The sequence below is a fragment of the Hemibagrus wyckioides genome, linkage group LG07 (genome assembly GCF_019097595.1).
Source record: "Hemibagrus wyckioides isolate EC202008001 linkage group LG07, SWU_Hwy_1.0, whole genome shotgun sequence".
NCBI lineage: Eukaryota > Metazoa > Chordata > Actinopteri > Siluriformes > Bagridae > Hemibagrus > Hemibagrus wyckioides.
In genome coordinates this window covers 29940353-29956598 of record NC_080716.1, presented here as the reverse complement: position 1 = coordinate 29956598, position 16246 = coordinate 29940353, and the positions used below count along the sequence as shown (strand labels likewise).

Genomic DNA, 16246 nt, shown 5'->3' with positions numbered 1-16246 from the left:
AGTGAACTGATAATGATGTATTTATTTAATTGATCAAACATTTCATTCATAAATCTCCTCAAACAACTACAATTAAAGTTCACACAGCTGAAAAGTCAAACAAATCTATAAAGCAGTTTATAGTCTTTAGCTAAACAAATCCAGTGCAGTGCAATTTCAGAACAGTGAGGGTGTCTATAAGATGCTGAGCAAATAAAAACACGACATTACAGTGAGAAATCAGAATTATTTTAAAATCCACACAAAGCCATAAAGCAAAAGAAATTCTGAAATTATTTTTTCAGTAAATATTGCTCACTCCTCTATGACTGCATTCTCAATGCTGTCTTCATCAGTGTGAGCTGTTAAAGAAATTTAAAAAGTCATTTCTTTCATTTCAAAGTTTATTCCAGGTTTTTATGACAGAAAAGAAACCAAAATGCATTTGATATTGTCCTAAAAACACTTTCTGCTTTTAAAATAAGAGTGAGACAAAAGCTTTCCTTACTTTTCCTAATGTAAAAATGTGTTTCTCACACTACTTAAAGTCATGATGCTCGTTATGTGAAGTGTAGAGATGTACTAAAAGAGTTTTTACCTCGAGCTCTGTAACATATGAGCAGCAGAATGATGGTCACCAGCAGATACGGAGAGACCGTCACCACACTACAGATCAGCATGAGCACTGAGAATGGAGCTTCTACACCTGATGGACCAGAAGCAGAATAAAATAATAATCATGTTTTATTAATGCTGAACTGTTTGCATGTTTTCTCAAGTGTAACAACATATTTAACAGAAACTTACATGAGCTAAGTTCAACTCATTCATCAATTGAATTTAAATTCATATTTACAAGGTTTCTCACGTCTGACTGAGATCCAGCTTTTGGGTGACTCTCCTCTCTCTGGGTGTTTACAGTGGTAGAAACCTTCATCTGACTTTGAGACAGTTTGGATGATCATCTCTCCTGTAGTCTGTGTCTGGAGAACTGATCCATCTTTATAGAAATCAGCTCGGAGGTTTGAGGGATTTGGGTTGTGATATAAACAGCGTAGAGTCAGAGGATGTCCCTCAGTCACAGGATGGACAGGACTCTCCAGGATCACATCACCATCTAGAACACAGAAAATCACAAACAAGGAAATCCACACACTATGATGTGTCTGTAGATAATAAATAAAAGTGCTCTAATTTATCTGTATATAACTTAAAACCCTCTAAACCTGTGGAGTCTGCAGGTATTTAATTCAAGTCTGCAGAAAACTGCCTACACTAGCTCATGAGAAAACATTCAACTGAATTATGGATTCATCAGTACAGATATATATGAATATTGAATATTGATTTGATTCCATTCTTATTTACTGGTACTAGTTAAACTGGTATCTACTACTAACATACATGTATTCATACTCAGAACATTTTTCTTTTCCTTTAACATTAAACACACTACATGAAGACTCACCATGCACTGTGATGTGGACAGGATTACTGTTTTCTCCAGATTCAGACTCACACCAGTAAACTCCAGTGTAGGATGTGGAGAGGAAGCTGATGTTACATGTAGATCCTGTAACTGATCCCCAGTGTGAACAATCTAACACTCTCTCACTGTGTGTGTATCGTCTCACTGTCCATCCAGTAGAGTTACTCTGGTCCTCACAGCTCAGTGAGAGAGAGTCATTAGTAAAGTGTTGAGTTCTACTGGGATTGATGATCAGAGAGACTGGAGGAGATTCACCTTAAACACAGAAAAGAGCCATGTAAATAAGAACAAACAGGAAACATGCAATATAATGAGGCAGAACACAGAGAAATGATTGTAAAATGATGTAAATTTCTAGTATTTATTTTGCAGCAAACTCTATTACTTTTATGGGATTATGCTGTAAATGATTAGGCAGTCTTTCACCCTATGTGCGCTGGGATAGGCTCCAGCAGACCCCCGTGACCCTAGGAGTCCTAGGAATAAGCGGGTATAGACAATGAATGAATGAATGAATGATTAGGCAGTTAGAGCAGGCAAAATGGGACAGTGTATTGGATTATGATTTATTTTATACTATGAATATATTTACAGGATGTCACAAAATGTAATGTCATGTTCTCAGATCATGGCCCTCGACATATTCACATTTTATGTAAACCTGTTTCTTATTCTGTGTTTGTTTCTCACCTTTTTAAGCTCAGTGGTTTCAGTTCTTTGTTGCAAAGTGTACTTTCTGTTCCACAGGTGGGTGACATTATGAAGTTGTGTTTATTTAGCAATGTTTTTGCAGTTTTGACTCTGTTAGTCTCTGATATTCCTCAGTTGCTCCTGATTGACCTTTGCTTGTTTTTGCCTGCTATTTAGATTATTCACTGTGCCTGTGTGGACTAACCCTATACTTTTCCCTATAACTATTTTCTTTTTTTTAGAACGTTTAGTTTTGTTAGAAAGTTTTTGTTTAGTTTTGCATTTTTCTGTGAATGCCCTGTGTTTGCATCCAACCCATGTGAGCCTGATTTGTGACACAGGATTTATGAGCAAAGATATTATAGTATATTTTATCTTTCACAGTTATTTAATGCTAGTACTACGGTTAATTTCACAGTGAGGAGCATTATGCCCCCTTATCAGCAGATCACTGTCACCTGAGTATTAGTCGGTAAATCGCCATTTTTGCAGTGTTGGGCCGTCAGGGCCAGCAAGGCCTTCTCTGCTGGCCTAAACAGCAGTGATCTGAATCACTGACTTGCATTTTAATATATTTAATATATTTTTCCATGAATATGTATTAAATTATTCCCGATATTCTATTCTCTACATTTCATAGCTTTTCTCTCGTTGTGCTGCTCCCAGTAGTGTATATTTATGATAAGAGTATTTATCCGATCATATTTCAGCCAGTGGCTGACATCATGTGTTGCCAGAGTGAAAGAAATCTGCCTTAAGGCCTTCAGAATCAATAGTGCAGGCGCCCGGAGCTTAAAATAAGTGGCAATGAAATTGTTCCATTAACCAATAAGATTTCGAGTTGGCGTCACTGGGGCCATCTAGCAGGCATACGATCACGTCAGTAATTTCCCGTCATTGATTGGATAACTGGAGTAGTCAGAGGCAGTGAACTGCACAAACTAAATAAAATATATATATTTTAACTCACAATGGCTGACAGAGGAGAAGAAATCGATTTGGTCGCAGACATCCTTACAAATGCATTTTCAAGGTGGACTGTAATAAAATGGACTATTCCTTGTGAGGTGTGAAATACTGTAGCCTAATTTCTTTTTTACTTTGCTATTTAATGATTGATTAGTATCTATTTCCATGGTGTCATAATGATGGTATAGAGGTGGATTTCTGTATTTGTAGTATGAAATTAAACATAAAGATCAGTCCACCTCCTATTCGTATCTGTATCTGTTTAGAAAACATTTTCTGTTCACTCTGAATAATGTAATTGTACTTGGTTACATCTACAAAGTTTACCTGCTCTGACTTTTAATGAAATCCTCCAGCACAAAGATCAACCATCTCCTGAGTCATGAATGTGTAGCAGTACAGTCGCTTTAAAATCGTTCCGGGCAGACTTTAATTGGTGTTTGGTGTTTTATAATCCTCCAAGTTAAACGGTTGAAGATATAACGTTAAATTGATGCGCATGCAGGTGTGTTTAGTTCGCACAACATTTCGTTTTGTTGTTTGAATTTCTAATTTGTCTTTTTTTTCTTTAACATTTCCTTTTTTGTTCTACTTTTTTCTTTTGCATTTTCCTCAAGCAGCGCTGTGTTTCTGATTTGTTTTCTTTTTTTGATGAGTGCATTCAACTCAGTTATTCCTGGTTTCTTGTTTTTTTTTTAAAATTATTAATCACTGTAAACTATTCTTTTTCGTTAATGGTACGTGTTGTGCCAATAATTGTAAACCTTTTTTTTGGTTTGAGAATGAATGGTGCATGTGTGTGTCTGAAGCCTTAAATGTGCCATATTTTCCTTTAGAGTTGGGATGGCCAGCTACTGCAAGAGTATATGCCTTTCTGCATATTGGTGGTGGTGTATCTGATGGCTGCGGTGCTCACAGTGGTGTTGTGTATGTGCTGTGGTGTTTGGTGTCCTCTGGCATAAGGAGGTCGGCACCAAATTCTGGAGAGGTAATAATTGTGATTTTCTGGTTGCTTTACGTGAAATGATTTTATCTGCTATCTGAAATAAGAGCCTGTTGTGTTGTCAACTCTGGTCTGATACCTGACTCATCTGTAACTAAACCTGTGTGTCCTGTGAACTTAGGTGAAGGGTGAATCCCTGGTAATAGGCCCCCGGGGTGGCATAGATGGTTATTTTAGTTATCAGCCAAAATTTCTACATCAGGTGATGAGACAGAGACTGATGTGGATGATGCTGATTATCAAAATCTCTCAAAATTACTGACTTCTCAGATAAAACCTTATAATTTCAATGCCTCAAAATATCTCCTAATAAATCAGATAATGGCAGAGCCAACACTTTTTGACAGCTCAAAATCTGAACCCTAAAAAATAATGTTAACATATTAAATAAGAAATAAAAACACCAACAGGCTCACCTGATACAGTCAGTGTAACAGCGTCACTGATCTCAGAGCTCTGAGAGTCTCTCCCATATCCTCTGAAGGTGTAGGTACCACTGTCAGAGACTTTAACAGATCGTATTCTGAACTCCTGCATTGTGTTGTCTGTGTAGAATCTCTTACTTTCATCTGTGTAGACTGTGTTATTATTTTTTTCCCATCTGTAAGTCCACTGAGTGTCTCCTCCTCCCTGTATGTCACATCTGAGAGTAACACTCTCTCCAATGAACACATGTGTATCAGGCGTTATGGACACCACAGCTTTCGGACTCCCTATAAAACATTCTGTTGTTAATAAACCTTACATAAAGTCATTCCCAAGTCTACACTACTAATATCATGTTTAGAGTGAGTGTGAGTACATGTTTTTGTTACTTGTTAAAATCAGGGGCTTCATGGAGCATTTTATTTAGCACTAGTTATGTCAGCTGCTCTCTTGTGCTGCTGTCATTAAACTTGTGCTGTTTTATATTTAACATGTTAAGACTTTTAAGCAGCATAAAACTATTTGAGTGTTAAACTATTTATTCAAATCTGATGTTGCATGATGCTGATGATGGTCCTTTGATTAGAGTTATAAAAAGTGCATTAATAAACAAGGAAAAAACGAACAAATCAAATATAGAGACAATATAAAGGATAAACTATATATAAATCACCTTGAGCCTGGGCCACTGGTATAAATGAAATCAGCACTAAAATGGATCAGAAACAGAACATGACATAAAAATGGAAAATATTTAGTCTGTTAATGAAAACAGCACATTTTAGACACACAGAACCCACAAAATAAAATCTTAGTCAGGAAATCTAAACTACCATCTGTAAGAAATACATTTTAGCCTCTCTAAATAATAAATAAGCAATAACTTGATTCAAATGACAATACAAAGGTCGCTTTTCTGCTCATGAAGGTGTTTATTTTAGTTTATTGCACAAAGTAACCAAATATGCAGTTAAATTATATGCTTAATAACATTTAAAATACAGAGGTTTATTTCTATACTTTTTAATATGTCATTTACCAGGCTGTTTTTAAAAGGTTTTTACTCTCTTGTTGGAGTAAAATATTATGGTCTATTTTCTTATTTAATCCACAGTTTCTCATCTCTGTTGGTAGACTCCAAATCATTACCATGAAGATGGTAGTATGTTGTTGTTGTTTTGGCAGCTCCCTGTTCAGAGTCACCACAGCAGGTGTGCATATTTGATTTTAGCACAGGTTTTATGCTGGATACCCTTCCCAACACAACCCTCCTATTTTATATGGCCTTGGAACCGGCACTCTTCAGTTAACTTTTTAGTTGCTGGACTCCTCTGGGGTCATTTTTTTGGCCTATATGAATTTTTGTCTTTGTAAAAAGATGATGTGACATCATGAGTAGTTTTGAACACCATTTCTGTTATTGGAGTATTTGTCTAGCTAATGAATTAACAATAACAAGCAAGTCTTATTGGAAATTCTGCACAGCAGCAATTATTGTAACTCTTCTAAATTTGAAGGTCAGATGGACTGCTCAGAGCAGGGTTAGTTCTGCGAGACACCTGCAGCTGAAGTCTGGGAGAATCTGTGCATTGTTGAAGCACACTGATAAAGGTTTAGAGAAAATCAAGCTCACCCAGGTCAGAGCTAAAACATTTAATTCAAAATGCATAAATTAGCTATCAGCTTAGAATAAGTAACATGGAAAAGGGATGTTGACACTGACATACCCATGATGTCCTCTCAACATAAAATGAGAATTTTATGAAATTGAAAATGAAATTTGTTTCACACTACAAAATGTAAAAAAACCCATAATGATAGGGATAAGGCACCCAGTTTTATATATGTTTATAAAAAATAGGTGGAGCATTTCAACTTGGACTGAGCTTGGAATCTGAAGTTTGTGGGGTTGATGAGATGTTCCATGTGAGCACCTTGTAATTTGTACTCAGGGCTGACTACAATAAACGTCATCTCTGTGATCATCCAGTCTGAAGTATTTGGCTTTTTCTTATTTGGTGTAAGTTTGCTCATTTGACTGAACTAGTCTGGTCAGTGTGGTGAATGGAGCTGGATAGATTAGCTTTAGGACAGCCTTATTTTGTATTGTATTATTATTATTTTCACCACACTATAGAAATCAAACCAGGAGGTTTAGTATTTTATATCCAGTTAATTCTAATGTAGTGTTTAAACTTTAGTAGTACTAAAGTTCTAACTAGTATCATAATTTTTCAGTTCAGTCTAATTTATTTATTTTACACCTTCACTGTAATGGTAATGGTTTAGTATGAGCTTCTCTAAGTGGCTCATGGAAATTTTACAGTTGAAGATAGGAAAAAGCATGTCTGGTCTGATGAATAATGATTTCTGTTCCATGATGTAGATGATCAGAATTTAGTGTCTACAGCATGAACCTGCATTATGTAAAAAGTTCAGGCTGCTCGTGGTGGTCTAGGAATATTTTCTTGGCACACATTTTACCCTTTAATACCAACTGAGCATTGTTTGAAGATCCCTTCATGGACAAAATTTACAATGTATAATGGCTACTTCCAGCATTATAATGCACCATATAACAATGCACAAGTTCTCTTAAACTTGTGACATGAATAAAACAATGAGTTCTGTGTACTTCTGTGTCCTCCCCAATTAAAAGATCTGAATCTGAACACAACCTTTGCGATGTGGTAATTTTAGAAATTCATAAAATTAATGTAGGTAGGTTAGGGGACAGTGCAATAACAGTATAGTGTAAGAAATTACAGACTGCTTCAACTTGGATTTCACTCCAAGATACATGTCAGAAAGAATTAATTCCCAAAAAGGCTTAAATATCTTTAGAACACTAAATGAATAACATTAATTAATTTTAGTATGGGAGCAGCAGCAGGACATCAAGGACCAATTCTGGGTTAACCTGACTGTGATTAGCTTTTAAACAATAGTATCACCAGACCATTTGAGTGATAGCACCTGTAACAATACCAAGCCAAGGTGTATGTGACCATGATTACCATTTAAAGACATCCTTGGGTATGTCCCTAAGCTGTGAGATGATGTTTATGTTTTGTTTCTCCATTTGTGCTTTGCCCCACCTTATCCATTGCTCCAGTTTCCCACCTTTTTGCTCTCAACTTTGTCCAATTTTCCATTGATTACCCAGTCGTTATATACCTGTATGATATGGGCATTCTTGATTTAGTGTTTATTTGCCCTGCTGTGTGAGGTTTTTTACATATTTAGACCACATATACGTATATCACTATTTATAATACCTACTGTACATAAGATCTCCATTCCTCTGTGAATAACACCTCCCCATAGCTGTATATATTTATTTGTAATTTATTGTATACCAATTAAGCACTTCTGATTAGATGCTAAGTGCATTTCACTGGCTTTGTATGTGTACTATGCACAATGACAAAGCCGATTTTAATCTAATGCGTCTCGATTTTTTTGTGCATGATTCAGGTGTGAGGCTCAGAATTTGGAATCAAAACCTTGAATGCAAGCAACAAGCATATATTTTAGCTTGATAAATTTTTGGCTTTAAAACAACACAATAAGTGTCAGTTTGGTTACATTTATCCACCTAGAGTTTACAGTTGAAAAGTTTTAAGTCAGTTGTTGCTTTGCCACATCAACCTTCACACCTCCTCCCCTTCTTCACTGCTGAACAAAAAAAAGAAGCTAAACCACAACTGGAAGACACTTCTCTGTTCTCACGCCTCTAAGACTGTCACTGCACTGTGTGTGTCCGTGTACAAGGCTAACAAGAAGTGTTTATTTTTTCATGATTCTTTGATACACTGTAAAAAATGCTGTAATTTTTACAGTAAATATTTACAGTAGACTACTGTATTTTGTGGGAACGTGCTAAATAATTGCTGTAAAGTTTACAATACAATAAGATACTGTGCATGTTTTTAAATGTAGACTGTTATTGCATTTTCCTCTGGATTCTGGGAAAATTATTGCAGTAAATGCTACAGGATATCATGTATACAATTGTTATATTTTTATTTACTTTACAAAGAAGAAAAAATAACAATGTTGCACAAGTCCAATTTGAAATCCAATTTTGGTACTCAGTCAGTTGTAATCAATACATCCTTTTTAATGAATTATTTAAACCATGCTGACTCTGACATTATTATATAATGTACACATCTATTAGTTTAAACACATCTATTAGTTTTCTTTAAAAAACACATTACTACACAACAACGTAGCGCGTGTGCGTGTGACGTTATATTTTCTTCAATATGAAAGTGTGACTGGTCTGTCATATTACCATTACATTTTCTATAACTGTTTGGTATAAAATTGTTTTGGATTGTTGGTAGTAGTCAGTAGTTAAACTGTAAAACATTGCAGTTAAATTAGTAAAATTAAATTGTGTAAGTTTTATGCAAATAAGTAACATTAGTGGTTCACTCGACTGCCAAGCTATTAGTTAACTAATTAGCACGTTTTTGTTCGATGAAGATGCTGTAACGATTCTTATTTTTAAGTTTGTTTTATATTAATATCACGTATAAGGCTGCATGTAGTCATATTTGTACTTTAGTTGTTCATTAGAAAGTAATGTTACATTGGAAATTGCAGTGCACATACTTTATTGCTGTGCATGTATTAGCATGTGAAGTTTTGATTTTTGCAATTTAACATGTTTATCTGTCAATTCTGTAATAATGAGATCAGTACAATCCAAAATTTTGTGTAGCATGTGAAATTGCATAGAAATGTGCCTAATTCACAATTTAGATGTGGTGTGCCTGACTGCCCACATGTTTTCACAAAGTTTTATTCATTACAGACATCACCGCGAACATCGCAGGTCTGCTAAAGAATGTCAGGCACAGATGTGTGATAAAACATTTAAATGCCACATAGACTTTTGTGAAGTTCAATGTGGGACCCTAACACAGTTTTTGTCTTATTTAAAAAGCCATATTCAGTCAGGTCTGGAGATCCGGTGCCCATTTGGTTGCAACAGGATATTTAAGGTGAGATCTACATTCACATGACATGTATCACGGACTCATAAAATGTGCTCTGTAAACCAATTGATAGAGCCTGCTATGGCCAATGAAACACCAGTTTCTGATGTTGTGTCTGAGAGTGAGAGATCAGAAGTTGTAGAGCACAATTTTCCTGAAGTTGTAAATGAATCTCTTTTTCTAAAAAAATTAACCCTTTTCTATCTAAAACTTCAAGCTAAATTGCTATTACCTGAGTCTACCATTCAAGGCATTGTTGAAGAATTTCAAAATATCCATGACACTAGGCAGTCTTATTTTAGAATAAGTTTTCTTATTATAGAGGTGAGGATTAATGGCATGATTGATCAGTTGTCTAAGGAGGATTTGCTGAAAGCTTGTAATAGTGGTGTTCTAAGTACAGCACAGAGGAGAAAGACTGCTTTCAAGCAAGATTTCCACTATGTTGAGCCAGTCCCTATTTTAGGGAGAGTTAGCGAAAGAAATGGGAAAGAGTGCTTTGCTCAGTATGTCCCAGTTAAGCAGACCATCAGTGCTCTGTTTCAGTACCAGTCTGTGAGGGATCAGCTTTCAAAGTTCATTATGCACTCACAAAAAGCTGAAAATGGTCTGTTTCGGGATGTAAAGGATGGTAAATTCTTTGTTTCAAGCTGATCCGTCATCTCTGGGTTTGATCATTTTTCAGGATTCATTTGAGGTGGTAAATCCTTTGGACTCAGCCAGAAAGAAACACAAATTGCTGGCAGTTTATCTTACCTTGTCTGATATTTTACCTCACAACAGGTCAAACATAGACCACATGCAGCTTGTTCTTTTGTGTAATAAGATTAATAATAAAAAAGATTTTAAGCAGTTTGGACCAGGTCATGTTTTAGATCACTAACTGAAGAACTCAAAGATCTTGAAGAGAATGGTGTCATTGTGAATGATGGCAAAACTTTGAAAGCTTCTTTGTGTTCCATCGTAGGTGACAACCTGGGATCCCACACCATTGGTGGTTTTGTCGAGAACTTTAGCCGAAGCCTACATTTCTGCAGGTATTTCACCACTGACAGAGACACATTTCATGCCACACCTGCTATGAACCTGCTATGAAGCGAACAGTGGAGTCTTATGAGAGAAACATTCAGGAACTTGCAGCCAGTGGTGATAATATAGTTGATCGAGTCAAATTTAACTCTCCTTTCAATCAGCTGAATTCTTTTCATGTTTGTCAGCCAGGCTTGCCGCCTTGCCTTGGCCATGACCTCTTTGAGGGTGTCGTAGCATCTGATCTTAAGCTGTACATAGATTACTTAGTAAATTAAGAAAAATGATTTACTTTCACAGAGCTTAATCGTTATATTAAGCAGTTTGAGTACACAGGAAATGATGCTGCCAATAAACCAGCTGAGATTTACCCACGGAGTGAGAGACTTTGTGGTCAAGCTGTGCAGAACTGGTATCTTCTAAGACTTTTACCAGTTATTGCTGGACACCGGATTAAGGCTCCAGAATCAGAAGTGTGGCAGCTTGTTCTAGTTCTCAGACAAGTTGTGGACCTAATTTGTGCACCAGCAATAATGGCAGATCAGGTCGCTTATCTGAAAGTGCTCATTGAGGAGTACATTCATTTCAGGTGTGTGACTTTCCCTTCTAAGCCTCTCAAGCCTAAACATCATTACTTGTGCCATTACCCAGAGCTCATAAAACAATTTGGACCACTCATTCGCTTATGGACTATGAGGTTTGAGAGCAAGCATACCTACTTCAAGCAATGTGCTAGAAAATTGCACAACTTCAAAAACTTATGTGCAATACTTGCAGAAAAGCACCAGCTTCTCCAAGCCTTCTTAAGTGCTGGAAAACTCTTCCAGCTTTCTGTGCAAGTTGAGAGAGGCTCTGAATTTTATTCAGATGATTATAATGAAGCAATCTGGGAATCAATTGATCATTTAGATTTTCAGCCAGGCAATACATTAGTAGCTACTGAAATCACTTTGAAAGGAACAAAGTACAGGAAAGGGATGGTTGTGCTTTTGGCCAGTAATGATGAGGGTTTGGAGGTTGGCAGAATTAAACTAATTCTTGTTCACCAGAATTCAGTGGTCTACTCTGTCTCTGAGAAACAGTTTGCTGTGCAGTTGGTGTATTTGGGTGTATGCTGCATAGCAGTTGAGGACCCAAGATATGTCTGTGTACTTCAAGAGGAGCTATTAGATTATTACCCTCTCCAGGAATACAAAACATGTGGCTTGTCTATGATTGTGTTACACCATTCTTTTACATCTTTTTAAGGTATGTCCAGTTTAGAGGAGATAAAACTCACCATCTGCTCTTCTTTACCTGGTTTCTCTGATGAAACCCTTCAAAAATTGATCCATGGGCTTACTGCTATTGGTGTTGAAACAAAAGCTGACCTCCACTATGTAAAAGAAGATGACCTCATGGAATACTTCAGGCCTATCCAATGTCGCAAACTACTAAATGCATGGAAAAATGAAGGTATTTTAATTGCTGTTCAGGTAGACAGAATACTTAATACTATTTGTTACTAATGTACACTACCAGTCAGAAGTTTGGACACACCTTTTAATTCAATGTTTTTTGTATAGTGACTTATTTTCTACATTCTAGAACAATACTGGAGATTTCAAAACTCTGAAATAACACACATGGACTTAAGTAATCCATATGTAATGACAACAAAAAACAGTCAGTTGTTATTTTAAGACACGAAGGTCAGGTGTTCTGGAATAGTTCTTGCAAGAACAGTACTATCAAGTGCATTTGCAAAACCCATCAAGCACCATGATGAAACTGGCTCACATGAAGACCATCCCAGTAAAGCAAGACCAAAACTTACCTCTGCTGCAGAGGAGAAGTTCATTTAGAGTTACCAGCCTCAGAAATCACCAATTAACAGCACCTCAGATTAGAGCCGTTATGAAGGCTTTACAGAGCGTCAGTAGCAGACATATCTCAATATCAACTGTTCAAAGGACATTATTGTGTATTTTGGCCACCTTCAGCATTGTTTTACAATGTAGAAAGAAATAAACATCAAGAAAGACCAGGAATTAGAAGGTGTGTCCAAATTTTTGACTGGTAGTGTACATTTGTAGTAATGTACATAGTGTACATTAGAGAGACACTTGTTCTTTTGCTTGCTCTTTAGCATCTTGTGCATGGGCTGAAACATTTAAGGTGCCTTGGGAAGCCATGCCTTCTGGGATTAAATTGGCCATCGCAAATAAAAAAAGACCATCACCAGCTGATCGAAGGCAGGTAGTAAGGATTTTAGTTGATAATATGCGAAAACATGTAGTCAACCCGTCAAAGGCACAGTGTCAGATTGTAGTGCACAACATTGTTAAACAGTGGAACAAAAATAGGTAGTGGGTATGCCTCTTTGCTCTTGCAAGTTAAAACCCGTTTTGAACATGTAAACAGAAACAACACATTAGGTCGTCAGAGAAAAGAACAACTACAATCATCATGCAGAACCATTAGTCAGAGCTTAAGAAGGCTGGCTCAAGATGGTTTTGTCAATTGGCAGCCAGAGGAGCTTCCTGCAGGAGAAAATGATGGCACTCTAGAAGAGAAGCGCAAGCAAATGGTATTGCTTCATTCTACTGAAGGACTGTCTGGTGCCACTAGAGGAGAACGTCACAAGTTGATGGAGATCAAATATTACTGTCAACGCCGTGATATAAACACTAATCCACCTCCGTCACTAGGTGCGTTTACATGGACACTTGTAATCCGATCGTAACAGGACTAGAAACACAATCAGATTAAAAAAGTGTCATGTAAACACGTCAATCGGATGGAATTTGCCACATCCGATTAAAATTTCAACCGGGTGGTAAGGGGAGGTTTAAACCATTTTTAGTCCTATCGAGAGGACATGTAAGCACTTAATCGGATGGAATATGTTCCTGGAAAGTTCTGAGCATATGCAATGACGTATGATGTACGGACGTTGATACGAATGACGTATGACATACGGATGTTGATACGAATGATGTATGACGTACGGATGTTTTCGTGGACTGTGCACATGTCAAAAGATCTAATCCGATTCTAATCATGTGTCATGTAAACACGCATAACAATCTGATTACTTTATACCGCGTTCATGTAAACGCTGCAATGGGATTCGTCAATCTGATTGAATTCAGTCCGATCTGATTAAAAAGTGTCCATGTAAACACACCTTCTGTCTGAACTAAAGAACTCATGGCCTTACCTGTTCTGCCTCAAGGGTATTTTTTTGCATTTCAATTTGCTTACTGACATCTTATCGCTTCAAAGAGTCATGGAGAGCATTGAAGGGAAAGGGAAGAGAATTCTAAGATTTTTTCAAGAAAAGAGGGAAATTCTCTGGTCCTGTGCATCCTACAACTCTTAATGACCCATTTTAAAGAGAGAAAAGAATCCCTTCTAATAGAAGCTGATGTAAGTAATTTTTTTATTTTTAATCTCTTAAAAGTATAACTGTAATGATTATTTATTTATTTATTTATTTTAGGTAGCAGCAACTGCAGCCAACATGGAAAGAGATGGATTACCGGATTCACCCACACTGATCATCCATGGTAATGTGCCTTTGTGTCTCCATTATACACACTGTTCTTTGCTTTCTATTTCTATTCTATTTCAGTTTTTGCCACCTCTGTTCCTGTATTCTATTTAACAGTTCTATTCTCACTCCTATATTCCTTCCATATTTAGCTAGCTAGCTGTGCCCTTGTCTCTAAACCACTCTCTCTCTCCATATTAGTAACCATAATCTTCATTATCTTTATCAGTGTCTTTATTAGTTAATGTGAGCTACCCATTAACCATACTTTTGCAACAATAATCTATGTCCTTCCATATTTCTTTTACAGGTGAATCCCTGACCACAAGCAAGTGGATGTTGTCAGTTGAAAGGGAAGTTGTTCTGGGACCATTTTCAGAGGCATTTGTTGAGGGCTTTATTTGCATTATTATTGCAGCATTATTTGCGACATATTACAACTTCAACCTTGCTGGTATGTCAGAGCATAAACTCCTTTTTTTTTTTTTTTTCCGACAGAGGAATTGTGGGCATTAACCCAGAAACTGGATCAAAAGTTGCTGGAAAACAAGACAAGAAAATGAATGGAATGAACCCACATGTGTGCACACTGCTACAGAAACTGATGGACTTTGAATGGCTTGCATTTAAAAAAAAAAAGTTCCAACGGAATTTAAGTGCGAGACTCTGAACTGATTGTCAAGTACATTGTTGATGTTCAAGTAAATGTACGTGCAATGTCTTTTCTTTTGATGGATTTGGCAGTTTAAAGGTAGGCACAGTTCAGACCATTTGTTTTGTGTTCGTTTATTTTAACTTTGAGTTTATGAATGAAGTTCATTCACACTGTAGGGATGTTTTTTCCCCCCTAAGGCCAAAGCTTTTCATTTAATGTGCAATGTCCATTTTTGTTTCTCCAGATATGTTTTGGAAACTGGTGCTTATGTTAAATCATAAATTATTGAACAATAAATTGCTAAATTTATAAAATCCTGTTATTTTATTTTACACATTGTATTGAAGAAAAAAAACAGTCTACTGAAAATTACAGCAAAAGTAGGTATATATACATACACAGCAGTGAAAAATCTCAACTGTAGTTAATTTAGTGAATTGAATTTAACAACTAATGCTTCATTTACTGTCAAATGTATGTATATCAGTACAAGTTAACAGTTGCTCTTGTAATTTCACTCACATCCCTAAACATTGCTACTGTAAATTTACAGAGATGGCTGTTTTAAAAAACGAATGATTTTACATCATAAATATACAGCAGTATGCTGTATTTTTACAGCGCACTTGTAATTATTGATTTACAGTGCTCTTGTAAATTTACAATCTTGCTGGCAACCAAAATTGCCAGTAAATTACTATAAATTTTACAGTAATTTTTTTACAGTGTAGATTTGACACAAATAAGTGAATAAAACTAGACAATACTTTGGTGTTAGTGTGTATTACAATGAACTTTTCATACTGAGGTGCTTCCCAGTACAGACCATAATAGTAACAAAAATATTACTGTAGGTTATAAAGTATTTTCTCTGTTTGAAGTTTTGCATTTTATTCCTGAATGTGGATGTCCTGGTTTTAACATAGTTCAACTATTTCTTGGTAATGCTAAAATTTTACTCGTTAAAAATATTCTGTATACAGGAACCACAATCAGAAGACGATCATCAGGTACAGATTCCAACAATACAGACTTGTTTACAGTCATTAAATGATTTAAACTGTGTAAAAGTGAACATTATTCCTACAATAATAACAAAAATGGAAATATAGGTTATGAGGCATTTTCTCAGAAAATCTAATTAATAGTTTTGTTAAAATCATGTTACATTTAATATGGTTTTTAACACAAAGTACACACAATGTCCTAATCACACAATAAGATCATCACTCAGGACATTCAGACTGCAGATGAACAACTTTATACCCCACCACTCACTCTAATGAAGACACAAAGAGAACATTTACTCACAGAGCATCACAGAGAGTGGACTGAGCTCCATCCTGTCCCTCTAATGACTGACTGACTGACTGACAGAGCAGAGGCATGTGTTAAAGCCTTTCCACTTCCTGTGTTCTAACACTGTGAGAGGCAGAGTGAGAGAGAAAGAGACCCACTACAG

General features: G+C 36.3%; 1 protein-coding gene and 1 long non-coding RNA gene across 2 annotated transcripts in view; one reads left to right on the top strand and one right to left on the bottom strand.

The window, feature by feature from the left end:
- Positions 1 to 294: 294 nt before the first annotated feature.
- LOC131356301 (Fc receptor-like protein 5) overlaps positions 295 to 16246 on the bottom strand; it is a 130412-nt gene continuing 114460 nt past the window's right edge. The window contains exons 8-12 of the mRNA XM_058395202.1: positions 4547 to 4843; positions 1448 to 1723; positions 836 to 1096; positions 578 to 685; positions 295 to 341 (exon numbers count right to left, since the gene is read on the bottom strand). Of these exons, the coding sequence (XP_058251185.1) occupies positions 295 to 341; positions 578 to 685; positions 836 to 1096; positions 1448 to 1723; positions 4547 to 4843 (989 nt within the window). The remainder of the gene's footprint in view (positions 342 to 577; positions 686 to 835; positions 1097 to 1447; positions 1724 to 4546; positions 4844 to 16246) is intronic.
- Positions 13876 to 15042, top strand: LOC131356754 (uncharacterized). Its single transcript, XR_009205078.1, has 3 exons — positions 13876 to 14005; positions 14079 to 14145; positions 14440 to 15042. It is a non-coding gene; the product is annotated as an uncharacterized LOC131356754 (long non-coding RNA).